This window comes from Rhinolophus sinicus, linkage group LG05 (assembly GCF_036562045.2).
Source record: "Rhinolophus sinicus isolate RSC01 linkage group LG05, ASM3656204v1, whole genome shotgun sequence".
In the NCBI taxonomy this organism is placed as follows: domain Eukaryota; kingdom Metazoa; phylum Chordata; class Mammalia; order Chiroptera; family Rhinolophidae; genus Rhinolophus; species Rhinolophus sinicus.
This window is the reverse complement of record NC_133755.1, coordinates 144,772,901-144,787,962: the sequence shown is the minus strand read 5'-3', so window position 1 is coordinate 144,787,962 and position 15,062 is coordinate 144,772,901. Positions and strand designations below refer to the sequence as shown.

General features: G+C 36.1%; 1 protein-coding gene across 6 annotated transcripts in view; it reads left to right on the top strand.

Moving 5' to 3' along the window:
* ROS1 (ROS proto-oncogene 1, receptor tyrosine kinase) overlaps nucleotides 1-15,062 on the top strand; it is a 98,302-nt gene that overhangs the window by 47,344 nt on the left and 35,896 nt on the right. For all 6 annotated transcript variants that reach the window (XR_012496723.1, XM_019741354.2, XM_019741353.2 and 3 more), the window contains 8 exons: nucleotides 1,809-1,985; nucleotides 3,949-4,151; nucleotides 5,656-5,800; nucleotides 6,564-6,796; nucleotides 6,883-7,059; nucleotides 10,708-10,876; nucleotides 11,834-11,951; nucleotides 14,489-14,679. Coding sequence is in view for 5 of the 6 variants with exons in the window: in XM_019741354.2 (XP_019596913.2) it covers nucleotides 1,809-1,985; nucleotides 3,949-4,151; nucleotides 5,656-5,800; nucleotides 6,564-6,796; nucleotides 6,883-7,059; nucleotides 10,708-10,876; nucleotides 11,834-11,951; nucleotides 14,489-14,679 (1,413 nt within the window). In the remaining variant the exon portion in view is untranslated. The remainder of the gene's footprint in view (nucleotides 1-1,808; nucleotides 1,986-3,948; nucleotides 4,152-5,655; nucleotides 5,801-6,563; nucleotides 6,797-6,882; nucleotides 7,060-10,707; nucleotides 10,877-11,833; nucleotides 11,952-14,488; nucleotides 14,680-15,062) is intronic.

Below are 15,062 nucleotides of genomic sequence, written 5' to 3'. Positions count from 1 at the left end.
TCCTCTTATTAGGAAAAATTACTTGTTTTTGTCGAATCTGTGACAAAAAGACTCTTTCTTTGATCATACTTTAGGTAGGCTCTTCTGAGCCCTCTTCTTGACTAGGCCTGGACCTAGGTCTTCTATAGCCATTCTTGCTGAGTCCAGTTTTAGCAAGAATCCTGCTAAGTCCGTTTACAGAGGTCCCCCCACACCCCACCCCGACCCTTGATAGCTGATTAAGTTCTTCATTCCCCACCCTTGGTATTCTTGGCTTGCCTGTAGCAAGAATCCTATTATGCCAGTTTAACAAGAATCCTCTTACCCTTAATAACCCTTAATGTCTCCACTTAGTAATTTTCTATCCACTGACACCCTCACTCTGCTTGTTCATTATAAATCCCCAGCTGCCTTTAATGTATTAGGAGTTAAGCACATCTTTCTTCCCTGTTGAAATACTGCAATAGTCTTGACTGAAGTCTTCCTTACCATTTTAACAAGTGTCAGAATGATTTTTCTTTAACATCCGATACATAAGAATTAGCGAATGGGTCATTATCTTATAGGTATGGAACTGGTCAGTCTCTCATGAATTCATAATTGAAATCCATAATCCTAAAATTAGAGAGTTAGAATGACTTTAGAGATCATACATCTGACATGAAATTGGAAGAAATCCCCTCTACAAAACCAGTCTTGCTTGAACATATGCTTATAAAAAAAACATACCACATTATAAGGAAGTCTGTTTAATTTTTTGGACAATTCTGAATATTAGATTTTTTTCTTATAGTTAGCCAGTCTTCTCCCCATTCCTCCCATTCGTTGGTCAGAGTCTGATCTCTAAATTTACAACAAATAAATCAATCACTTTCCACATGGTAGCCATTCAATTTCATATGTAGAGCTAAGTCATCACAGCCCATTCTAAGCATTTCCTTTAGGGGAAAAGTTCAAGTATCTGAACTACTCAGCTGATGTGGCTACTAGATCTTTCTTTTCTCTAGTTACCCTCCATTTGTTTCACTTCAGCTACTTAATAATTTCTTAAAAGTCCCTCCATAATGACTCACTATAGTCTCTATGTGTTCTGGTCAGTGCTCAGGGCCTCTGACTTCCTAGGTTTTCTTTTACTGCAGGTAAAAGTGGCATCAGGTCTTGGGCTGCCTTCCACTTGAAAACTCATAGTCTCTTTCATGTTAACTATTATTAAGCCAAACTTATTTCATTTGTTATTTATAGAGTCGATTTTAGAATATTACATTTGCTCCTATTAAATTTCAATCCATTTCCTGATTCTGTTGTGATATTTTTGAGTTTTAAATCTATACCTGAAATTACTAGTGAGAGTAAGAATTATGTATTGTCTGCAGATTTGATAAATATGTTTACTATGCCTTCATTCCAAATCATTGATACAAATATTGAGCAAGGCACTGAGCCCTGTACCTGTCATCTACTACCTTTTTTAGATAGGCGTTGTTTAAATTGGAGTCACATAGGTAAATTGTAAATCCTGGCTCTGCCCTTTACTAACCTTGTGGCCGTGAGATTATTTAACTCCTCCAAGCCTCAGTTTCCACTTCTGCAAAATGAGGCTAATAATAACAGTATTTACCTTATTGGCTTGATATGGAATTAAAATGAGAAAATATCTATGAAGTTTTTAGCTTAATGACATACGATAAAAATGTTATTTTTTCATATTGAGACAATAGAAAGTTTCAAAATTTAGCAGTTATAATACAGAAAAAGGATTTCACATATTGTTTAGAGTAGAAAACATATGATATGTATTTTGTTCTTTGTTGTATGTTTTTCAATAACAGGAAAAACTCTTGTTAGCTTAACTGTGGATGGGGAATTTCTATATTGGATCTCCACAGCAAAGGACAGCACACAGATTTATCAAGCAAAGAAAAGCCCTGGGGCCATCCTGTCTGAGGTGAAGGCCTTAAGAAGTGAGCACATCTTGGCTTACAGTTCAGTTCTGCAGCCTTTTCCAGGTAACAAAGTCACAGTCTTAATAAGCTTGTTCTCCCAGATTAGGGTCTGAGAAGTCTCATACAGTCTCCTTCTCCAGGATATTTCCCCAACTCCTTTGTTGTGCTCTCAGTGTTGCTTCAAATTGTCAGGATTTAGTGTGTGCTGCGATTGCTGCTTGCTCTGGATCACAATTTATCTCCATGTGTATACATGGCTCGGGCTGTGGTAGGCAGCTTTAGCCCTGGGAAACCCTTGTCCTGTCATTCTTTCTGCCTGTTCTCTTTCTCTTCTCAGTCCTGAGGTTTCCCTTTCTGAATTTTTTTCTCCTCTGATGATTTTTAGACCTTACCCTCACTCTCACCCCAGTGATGTCAAAAAGCATTGCATAAACATTCAGGTTTTTTTCAAGGCAAAGTGCTAGGTCTTATTTTCAGGGAAACATGGTAGTAGTATTAGGTATGTCAACCATTAACGTGTACATCTGTGCTACCATTTTTATTAAGTTCCTGTCTTTTTTTTAATGTGTCACTCATAAAGTTCTTTTTTAGAGTTTTTAATTTTTTTGGGGGGGTGAGGGGTACAGGACTTTATTGGGGAACAGTGTGTACTTCCAGGACTTTTTTCCAAGTCAAGTTGTTGTCCTTTCAGTCTTAGTTGTGGAGGGCGCAGCTCAGCTCCAGGTCCAGTTGCCGTTTCTAGTTGCAGGGGGCACAGCCGACCATCCCTTGTAGGAGTCAAACTGGCAACCTTGTGGTTGAGAGGACGCCCTCCAACCAACTGAGCCATCCGGGAGCTCAGCAACAGCTCAGCTCAAGGTGCCGTGTTCAATCTTAGTTGCAGGGGGTGCTGCCCAGCATCCCTTGTGGGACTCAAGGAATTGAACTGGCAACCTTGTGGTTGAGAGCCCACTGGCCCATGTGGGAATTGAACCGGCAGCCTTCAGAGTTAGGAGCATGGAGCTCTAACCGCCTGAGCCACCGGCCCCTCATGAAGTTTTTTAGTGTTGTGCCCCTAACTCTATTTCCCCCCAAAACCCTGTGGATTTTATTGTGCTCTTTTGTATAATGCAATGACTTTTGGGAATGCATGTATCACATTATGGGCAGAACTGACTGTGTATTTTCTACTGAGAGTAATAATTAAAGAAAATGTTTGAAATATAAAAAACAACCCACCAAAAAATGAAAACAGCATTATATAGACTCATGGGTAACACTGAAACCGAAAGTGGTTTCCGAGTTTTTTCTAAAGCTCTCTTTACCATTAAGACGACTATGCCATTCTAAAATAAATATAATTTGCCCCAGAAAGGGACAGAAATGAATGAAACAAACTCAAATAATCTCTGCTTATGTGTATTTATTTATAAAATATGCAAGTTACAAAATATTAAAAATGGAAGACTTTATAAAGAAACTGAGTGCATATTTTGGTAAAATAATGCATTTTCCACTTTGAGATTTAAAAAGTCCATGTAATGTTTGTTTGAAGTTGAACACACACTTACATGCACATCTCTAAAAAGAAAAATCCTAAAGCTAGCATGAATTTTCATAATGAGAATTCATTTAAAAATATGACTAATATAATGCTGTCATTACTTTGTTCAAAATAAAAAGGGTCAACTTTATTTTGCTAGTGTGGAGGTACATTATCAAGGGTACTTTAGCTCCATCTGCTGGAAATATTAACCAATTACTAACTACCCTGCTCCCTTTTTCTGAGGCATTCAGCATCTTCAAGATGTATAGAAAAAACTTGTCTTCCTGTCTTGAGTAACATTTCCAACATTTCAATACATCATACCTCATAAGTTAAATGAAAAATAAAATATTACCCTGGGTGTTAAATAAATCTGTTATTCCTATTTTATATGTATGTATATATGTGTGTGTGTGTGTGTGTGTGTATGTATATGTATGTATATATATATATATATATATATATATATATATATTTAATCTTTTTTTCTTATTATTTTAGATAAAGAATTTCTTTCTCTAGCTTCAGATATTGCAGAGCCAACTATACTTAACACCACTAACACCAGCCTCACAATCAGATTACCACCTACCAAGACAAAGCTTACCTGGTATGGCATCACCAGCCCTACTCCAACATACCTGGTTTATTACAAAGAAGTTAATGGCGGGAAAAATAGCTCCAAACCAGAATATAGAATGCTGGTAAGATTGGAACTGGTGGTCTTCGTCTTTTCACGAGATACCTTTTTTTGGTATGAAATTCTGAGTCACAGTAAAATACTTTCTATATTATGTTCTGAAACATGCTATTATAGCTGATTCATCAAAACATATTGTGTTCTAGTTTTCTTTTCTGGGAGTAAGAAAAGCTTTGAGGAAGTATATTAACTCTGACCAGTTGGTGGATTGCCACAGTAACAGTTTCTGGAGTGTCCTGAAAGGACTGCGTTTGTTGTCTTCCCTGATTGTCCAATTATCCCCAGAAAGTGATAGAGACTTGTTTTTATGTCCTGGCCAGCAGATTAAAGATTGTGGGTAGGAAATGAATTGGACAAAAAGAACATTGCATATCCATATACCACTCCTCCATAGCATATATATAATATAAAAATTGTACATTATATATTTTTGTTATTTCCTATATGTTGTGAAATGTGCCCTTATGCAGGGACTATGTTTTTATTTATCATTGCATTTCTAACACCTACCATAGTACTTGGCATTGTATAGACATTCACGAGATTAATCTTGAATGAATGAATGAATGAATGAATGAACGAATGAATGAGTTAGTTCCTTCCATTATGGGCATTGATGTTTTAGTTGACTTTGTGATGGAATCATATTCATCCAATATTATGTTTTGTGCTGATTATTTAACCAAGTCAAAAGTTAAAATTGACCAATATCTGTTAGTTGTTAAGCATTATATCCTTTGTTAGAAAGTACAACTGATTCTTCTTGCTTCCTTTGTTTTGTCTGTTTTTGTCTATCTTAACCTTTCTTTACACATTTCTAAAAGGAGTTGTTTCAAAGACAGATTGGATCACTTGGCTGACCAAGATTGGGCTTGTGGCATTGGACCTTTCTATTAGAGCTAATCTATCTTACTGTCCATCGATCAATATGGGCCAAAGGCCATACTTCCCAACCTTGTGCACATTGGGGCTTTTAAAGTCTTGGGACCAAGGCTTCACCTCAGACCAATTCATTCAGAATATCTGGGAGTGAGGCCCAGGCATCAGTATTTTCTTCAAATTTCCCAGGTGATTCCAAAGTACTACCAAAGTTAAAACCACTGGTCTAAGGAAAGTCTTTTTACTTAAAATTTATTTCTAAGATGATTAGATAATGTAGCTTAATCTTTTATTGTATTTACTTATATGTCACATCCTTATTATATACTATCTTGCTGAATTTATAATGCAATGCTAATGAAATAGTGTCCACTAAGAATGTAGTTTTCTACGTGAAATAAGTATGTCACAACATTGACTGAAGGCTGCCAATCATTTCATGTTTATTCTTGTAGATATTAAACAACTTAGGTCTGGGCAGGTTAGGACAGTGAACATTGTCACTCGTGATCCAAGTTCAAAAAACAAACTTTTTTGAATCTTTTAATTTTTCTCTCTTTCTTTAAATAATTTCTCGCCATTTGTGCAAAAATAAGAACTGTATATTGATTTTTAAAAATTAATTACAGGAATTTCAGGAGCGTATAGCCCTTATTGAACGTTTACAACCATTTTCAACGTATATGATACAGATAGCTGTAAAGAATTATTATTCAGACCCTTTGGAACAATTACCTCTGGGAAAAGAGATTTGGGGAAAAACTAAAAGTGGAGGTAAGTTATGGGCTTGGTGTGGGTTGCTAGAGTGGAATTGTGTAATATATGTGATGGGCTTGTCTATTTTTTTACCTCAATATTAAGTAATCTTTATTATGTGAGATTTTTAAAGCTTAATAAGAAAAATATATTTGTCTAAAAATACTTTGATGACCTGCTTTTTGCTATAGTACCAGAAGATGAATAATATTCCATCACAATGAAAAGCAACTAACTGAAGCATCAGAATCAATACTGTTTGACCAAGAAACACACTCTTTGGTCTCACCACACAGTGTCACCCTCTCCTAGTCATAGATTTCTGTACATGTGGTGAGACAATAAAATCAAGCCTTTTCTCCATGTGAATTTTATTGAGGCCACTGAGATTTAAAGTGATATAACACCATTGCTTTAAAGATAATGGATCTACAATCTAGAAAGGTGTTTTAAGAAGTGGTGATTATTATGAGGTGATACCATTTCTTTCAGTTATCTCTGATGACATTAACAAAACTCAACCAAATTGCGTTATTCATCATCATTGGCTGTATCCTGGAGCTGGAGTCAGAGAATGATTGAGTCATTAGGCAAAAATAAGCAAGAGCCTTTCAGGCAGCCAGTTAACTTACTATTATATAAGAGGCTGGCTTTCCTTTGGAACAGCTGTCATTCATTCTGCTCACATGATAGGACTATTCCTCAACCAAAACCCCATTACTTCTTTCCATCTTTCAGTGCCGTTGCAACATCCCTTGTCATGTGTTACTGTTTATTTCAGTACCAGAGGCAGTTTGGCTCATTAATACCACTGTGCAGTCAGACACCAGCCTCGTTGTATCCTGGAGAGAATCTCACAAGCCAAATGGACCTAAGGAGTCAGTCCGCTATCAGTTGGCAATCTCACATCTGCCTCTAATTCCTGAGATGCCTCTAAGACAAAGTGAATATCCAAATGGAAAGCTCACTCTCCTTGTTACTAGACTGGCAGGTGGAAAATTATATGTGTTAAAGGTACAGTGAGGGTATTGGATACTTTTATTGCCATTCTGAAGCACAAAGTTTTGAAAAGTTTAAGCAATTGTTCTTTTTACAAAAAGGTTCTGGCCTGCCATGCTGAGGAAATGTGGTGTGCTGAGAGTCGTCCTGTCACTGTGGAAACATTTGACACACCAGAGAAACCTTATGCCTTGGTTCCAGAGAACACTAGTTTGCAATTAGATTGGAACGCTCCATCTAATGTTAATCTCATCAGGTTTTGGTTTGAACTCCAGAAGGTAAATCACACCATACACTTATAATGCAAATCTTTGTTTTGTTATAGAATAAATTGGAAATTCTTTTGCATATTTCTAGAGCATTCTCTTATATAAATCAACAATATATTTGACCACATTCATTGATTTGCCATATAGAAGCGGTAAGCTATTTTACTAATTTGTGATATGAAGAATTCCTAGGGATTAATTTGCTCTTAAAAGGTTCCACATAAAAGGGTATAAATTATGGCTTACTGATTTTATAATATTTTACTTAGTTTAGATGTTAGCATGGTTCTTTGGTTTAAAGTTCATAGCAATTTGGTGTTTTCTTTGGGAAAAAAAGGAAGAAATGACAAGCGAAAAACCAATACCTTGTTTAGAAATGATTTTTCAACAATTTAAGGGCCGTATAGTAACAGAAGATAAGTAAAATATAAAACCAGTTTATTCTAAACCAGTTTGATCTTGGTTTATAAACTTTAAATGGTTCCCCATCTGAAAATATTCATGCTTTAACCAATAAAAATATCCACTGAATTTTAATGAATCAATTAATCTTATTAATTTACTGCTAGGGAAAGTCTGGTTTTTATATTGATATACTTAGAATGGATTATTTAGTTTTTATAATTGGCAGATTTCATTTATACTGTTACATGTTTGTGTGTCCACATTTGTAAATATTGGCTAGGAATGTTTTGTTCAGCGGTAACTTCAAAACGAATCAATATAGTCATAGCCTCACTTTTCTTTAAAAATGAAGTTGCTCCTCAGGGTGTTTTTAAATATTCTATGTAAGACTTTTTATGATCTTGTACTTTTTACAATAAAAACTATGAAGAACATGAAACAACAGTGAATGTTGAGGTGATAAAACCAAAGGTCATAGTTTAATTGGACTTTTTCCATTGATCATGTTTATGATGATTTATTGCATATTTAGAAAGTGGTCACATTGGGGGTGACTGGTTAGCTCAGTTGGTTAGAGTGCGATGCTCATAACACCAATGTTGCTGGTTCGATCCCCGCATGGGTCACAGTGAGCTGCGCCCTCCGCAACTAGATTGAAACAATTACTTGAATTGGAGCTGATGGGTTCTGGAAAAACACACTTAAAACAAATAAAAGTTTTTTTTAAAAAAAGTGGTCATCTTATGAAAATCCAGTGAAATTGGAGAAATTGGAGGATCACCACTTTTTGACATCTCTTTAAGTAAACGTAATGCAATTCAGTTTCAAGTCAAGGGGAGGGATAAAAAGTTCATTTCCTAGATCAAAGAAATGAAATGGGGAAGGACCTTAGAGATGATGATCTCTAGGCTCTCATTTTACTGATGAGAAGTCAGAGACTCAGACAGGCGCCGAGATGAGTCAGATATCACCAGCCAGGCACAGGAGGACCTCAGGGGCTGACTCATTCCTACAGCAGTCCTACTTGGGTGCTATCCATGAAAGGAATATGAGTCATTAAGTCACTCACCCCACTCCTCAAGACAGCAGACAGAGACTGCCTGCTTCAGTCCTCATGATTTTCATGCAATGCTTTTTGTTTCACAACTTCCTCTCTTCCGAAACTTGCTTGACCCAGGTTCCAGAAAAACCACTCAGAAAATTGTGAAGCTGAAATTGTTTGATACAGTAATTGCTACATGTATGACCTTCTATAAACACTAACTGATGATTAGTGGGAGGCTATGGAAGACTATGATCTGAGAGGGCTAACAAGTGATATCTAGTCAGAAGATTCTAGCTGTTTTGAGCCAAGCTCAGAATGATAGGACAGTTGGGAATAAGCCTATAACTCTATTCTGAAACTCCGAGGAGTGGGTGATAAGGGTGAATATGTATATTTTTAATTAATAAGGAGAAAATGATGAACTTCTAGTCTCTGTCTTTTCTGTCTAGTTCCTTATATGGAAAATGACCAAAAAGCTGAATTTCTAGCTAGGTCTTAAATTCCATAGATTCTTGATTACAAAAGTATGTAGAAGAAGAACATATTCAACTTAAGATTGGAGAGAAAGAAGTAATTTTGCTTTGGTAATTTTTTTTTTTTCCTGGAAGCCCTTGAAAACTGTTTTCCTCAGCTATCTAGGGCAATCCATACCACAATGAAACATTTTTGAAGTTCCAGTCTCTGAGATGTCATTGTCTGCACCATTTCCCCCTCACCCCGCCCAAATGACTTGAAAATCCCTCTGTGGTAGATTACACCCCTGCGCTTGTTCGCCTGTGACAAATGCAAGGTCCTGACTCCCTTGTGATTTATTGAGGTAGCCCGTGGTACTTCTCCAATTTGGCGGTCTGCCCCGAATATTCATGACTGTGGTAAGGCCTATACTCTACAGTTTTCCATCAATAGCCTTGGTCAAACATCTTCTTGGCATTTCAAGGAGCTTTGATAATTTCTGGATGGTGTGGAATGTTGGGCCACCTAGACTAGTCACCTAAAGTAGTTCCTATAGCCGATCATAAAGGAGGCAGGACCAAAAAGGGCCAAAATTTTTGAGCCAGTAAATCCCACCCCTGCCTCTGTTGGAAGGTTCAGAGTAAATGTTGTAGATCTAATGCATCTGTTTCATTAGGGTATATGTCTCAGTGGCATTGATACATTTATGAGTTTATCAGGCAATGTCCCTGACATCAGCATTTCTATTTTTCTTCAATTCTTCCTTTCATTCCCCTTTTCCCCCTTTCTTTTTTTAAACATTGTGGCCTATTTCCCGAAGGTACTACAGAGAAGCACTCCTAACTGAATAGAAAACTAATATAAAGTATCCATCCAACGAAATGGCGTGACCTTGTGAGTGCTAAATGAAAAAGGAGATGTAAAGTAAGGTTTATTTATGGAAGCTGACCTTCCTAGGAAACTCTACTGGGGAAAATACACTAAGAGCGGTTGACAAAATGCCACATCCTCTGTCTATTCCTATTTGTACATTGCAAAAAAAAAGCACCATTTTTAAATAATGATGTTAAAGGTCCAAATACACAGATTTTTTAAAAAACCAGTGTCACAGAGAAAACAGTTTAAGACAGATATAATTAGAGACCCAGCATCTAAAGTGGAGTGAAAATAAGATTTCCTATATTTAACTTCTAACTTTGCTACTTAGTGGCTGAGTGATGGTGGGTAAAATTTCCTTTAAAAGATCTAGTCTTCTTATATATAAAAATAAGAAATGCTACTTAGATGTCTGAAGAGAGTTTTAGGAGGAGAAAGTAAATGTTTTAATCTATAAGTCACTGTGGACTTTTGCGAAGAATCAGAATATGTAAAAATATTTGTATTTTGATATTAACAAACCCGTGGAATTGAAAGTATCACTGTTTTGATTCATCATAGTATTAGCCATCCTGATTTAACACAGGTGTCTACAATTAAGGATAACAAGAAATCAAGCTCTAAATCCTTCCGTAGTTGTCCCGTCTTGGACTTATCCTAAAAGCCATCTTTTAAGTCAGTTATAGCTTGTCATAAAATATAAATTGGCTGTTGGTGGTGGGGATAATGTTTGGGATCAAACACTCATAAAGAAGCTCTGATTCTTTAACAGAAAATAAATTTTATTTAAAGTTTTATTGCTTGCCTTGGCTTGTGAATTTCTATGTTTAAGTTTTTCTTAAAGAAACAAAAATGTTAATTGAGACTTCTTTTTCTAGTGGAAGTACAATGATTTTTACCATGTTAAAGCTTCATGCAGCCAAGGTCCTGGTTATGTTTGTAACATCACAGATCTACAGCCTTATACTTCCTATAATATCCGAGTAGTGGTGGTGTATAGGACAGGGGAAAATAGCACCTCACTTCCAGAAAGCTTTAAGACAAAAGGTGAGTACTAACATACATTACTCAGAAAAATGCTGTAAATTTCTCAATTCTTTTTTTCATCAATTATTTCACCAATCCTAGAGGTTGAAATTGTTCTTAGAGGAATAAATTACTGTTTTTAGAGCTTGAGTGAAGAAATTAAAAGTTAGAAGTTAGACGTCCTTATAGGCAATAATGAAATAATATTCACCTGGTCTTGCAAGATCCTGAACTGGACAAAATTATTTCACCTTTCGGTATTCTGATTTCTTGTTTAGCTATGATATTTTGCAGTAAGAACTAAATGAAAACAGTGTTACTGAGTGTTCAACAAATATTTACTACTATAATATAACCACATGCTGAAAATAAAAAATCTGAAAAGTATATTACATTAGTGTTTTAAAAGGTATACCATGGGTGGTGAACACACAATGGGATTTAGAGATGATGTAATACAGAATTGCACACCTGAAATCTATGTAATTTTACTAACAATTGTCACGCCAATAAATTTAAAAAATAAATTTAAAAAAAGGTATACCATAACTCTAAGTTGATCCTTATAAGAATCAAGGGGAAATGCTCTAAAACTTAGAATATTTTCTTTATTTGTATCACTTATTTCATGTCAAGCTAAAATATACTGTTACTCCCATCACTAATCCATCTAACCCATCACTAATAAAAACTTCAGATACTCATTTAAAAATATGCACTCACATGGGAATATTTCTTTTTCATTTCTTTATTAGTTTCATGTGTACAAAACAATGTAATAGTTAGACATTTACATCCCTCACAAAGTAATAACTGCCCTCCCCTAATCTACTACCCCTGTGACATTGTGAGAATATTTCTGAATATTTCTTTCATGTATTTGGCTTTACTTTTAGTAAATATAGTCTGTAGAAATATCTAATGCAAAATATTTTATACTTCTAACGTATCAATTAGTATTTTCTTTTGTCTCCAAAGCTGGAGTCCCGAGTAAACCAGGAATTCCAAAATTACTAGAAGGGAGTAAAAATTCAATACAGTGGGAAAAAGCTGATGATAATGGAAGCAGACTTATATACTATATCCTTGAGATCAGGTATGTCTGTTTGCAAAAGTGCTTTATAAACTACAAAGAGCTAAGCAGTGAATTGTGAGGTATTATTAGATCAAAATTAATAATATTTATCAATGTGCATTTACAAATAAATCCAAAGGATCTTTAGTTTAAGGACCTTAAGTGCATCGTTACATTCTTTGCTCAGTTCCTAGAGGTCAACCTTGGCATTCCAATTATAAGGCAAATCACATCAGTCTTTTCAGAAATCTGCAATTGTTTGTCAGAACTTTATGGAAATAATTCAATCATTGGCACATGCAACTAATATTTACTTAATATTTAGTATTCAAGAAGCTGAGCTGAGGTTTGATGTTAGATGATTGTATGCATGTATATTTCTGATGATAATTTGTTTTAGCAAGATGAATAATATCTAGTGAAAATAGGCCAGGAGCTAGGTATTTTTCAGAGTGTAAAATCAGGTCAAGGTCTGAAATGTTCTGAATTGTATAGGTCACACAGATTCTGTATCCACTGTGAAGGTTAGAGTTTGCAACATGTTCCCAGGGACTGAAAACGTGTCTTCAATGAAAACTAAGCAGCTGATGCACATGTGCTATCTCAGATCTGGCCAGTATGGGGAGCTTGTGAATCATAACTGGCTCAGATGAACTGATTTCATGCCAACGTGAGGAGAGAATTCCAAATTCCACAGATACTCCCCTCACGGGACTATGAAGCCATCTTTTAAGAAGCTCCAAGGACAAAAGTTGCTTCCATAATTATAGTCCTGGCTACTTGAGCTTTAAATCTATTTTTGCTTTATCTTGCTCTGGCATTCCCATAACCTTAAAAAAAATTTCCTGCACATGCTAGAGAATTACGTTAGCCATACTTCTAACTGAAACCTTCTTGAAATTTCTGTTACTATTTTTCATGTCGAGTGAAATACAATCTGACCTACAGAACTGTGACTGTAATTACGTTCACCAACCAGGCCTCACCATGATCTTGCTAGGACCCTTTCAGTATGTTCCCCTCAGTAACACCTCAAGTGCATAGCTCCATAAATACTTGGCATTTCCTTGCCCCAAGTTTTTACTCTCATGGCAGGGACGATGGGATAATAGAATGAACTTCTATACCTTTAGTATCTCAAGTATCTTCAGTCAGGGTAGTCTAGTACACCCTGTGTCCTAGACAGTACAGTGGTAATGGTAGTGCTAAGTGTATGAACTTGGGAGCCGAACAGACTGTGTTAATTTCCCAGGGCTGCTGTAACAAAGTGCCACCAACTGGGTAACTTAAAACAACAGACATTTATTCTCTTATAGTTCTGGAGATTAGAAATCTAAAACCAAGGTTTTGGCAGTACCAGTTTCCCTCTGGAGGTTCTAGGGAAGAATCCTCTCCTGGCTCTTCTTAGCTTCTGGTGATTGCCACCAATCCTTGGTGTTCCTTGGCTTGTAGATGCATCACTCCAGCCTAACTGTGTCATCACATGGTGTTGTTCTTCACGTGTGTGTGTGTGTCTGTGCCTAAATTTCTGTCTTCTTAAGGGGGCATCAGTCATTGTGTTTGAGCCTATCCTAAGAGATCAATATGATCTCTTTAACTTAATTACATCTGAAAAGAGCCTATTTCCAAACAAGGTTGTATTCACAGGGTCTGAGTTGGAATGCATTTTTAGGGGGGGGGCACTATTGAACCACTACCCAGATGATGTTTAGCTCTTTCCTTTATTCCATTTTGAACTTAAGTTTTCTCATATGTAAAATGGGATGATGATATCGACCTCTTTAGGTTGTTGTGAAGACTCAGTGAAATGAAGTGACATGAAAAGCACCAGTATGGTGTGCTGTAAAAAGAAGGTGTTCAAACAATGTCAGAATTCTTCCTTCTCTTTCTCAATGGCCAATAGCTGAGAAGACATAGGAAGGCTTTCAGTCTATGATTCTGTTAAAGCCATTCCAGTTACATTTTTTAAACACAACTCTTGTGCTCTTTCCATGTTTCGTAGGTAGAATAACATGGATTGACTTTGATATGAGTGTAGACCAACACAAATGGTAACAATGAACCATGGAATCTCAGACATTACAATAGCTTTGGTAGCTGAGCTGTTGCACCTTCCTTATCAATTTTATGTTTTGTATTTTATTTTATCCAGATATGGTATACATAAACTACAGATGACATAGAGACTGAGAATTAAGAAAAATAAAAAATTCCCAGTTAAAGATTATGGAACAATTATTTTATGTGTTTGGAATTCTGACGAAAGTTTACACATTCTAATAGTAGGAAAAAGTGCTTTAGCTTTCTCTTTGCCATTGATTATTCATTATTTTCTTGATGGGCTGAGTGGGTTGGCTCCATGCATTGCTGGGATGACTTTATAAGACTATACTGTGTTCTGTGGCCAAATCATGTGTGAGAAATGAGATCAAGGGTAAAGTATGCAATAGGAGATGCTTTGGAGTTCTGTCATTAAAATGATATATGAGCATCTAGAAATAATACATACGTTGTCTCGTATATTTTCTGTATTCATTATTTTGCTCTTTCTTTTGCAGAATGGGTACTTCAAACAATTTACAGAACCAGAATTTAATGTGGAAGATGGCATTTAATGGATCCTGCAGTAGCATTTGCACATGGAAGTCCAAAAACCTGAAAGGAACATTTCAGTTCAGAGTAGTAGCTGCAAATAATCTGGGTTTTGGTGACTATAGTGGAATCAGTGAGGATATTATATTAGCTGGAGGTATGTTACCATGTTACATACTAATTTATTACACAAAGGTTCAGATATAAAGGTAGTGCATTTCTAACTTTAGCAACAAATTGGGTGACCTTGTAACTTATCATTCAAACTACTGACCTATTCATTTTATCTGATGTGATCTTCTTAAAACATGTCATTTTTCTTCTGGGTAATAATTAGCTATTCCTTGATACCCACCTCAGCAAGTCCATGCTCCTGGAGAGACTTCCAAGGCTGTCCAGAGTCTGGTCTGCCTTTTTATTCTGTTCCTGCTACTCTCATCTTCCACACAACAGGCCTAAAACTATATTTTGTCTCTTCCCCAATATTTACATCTTCCACTATGTATCCTACTTCAGTTTATGACATATCATCTTTCTACT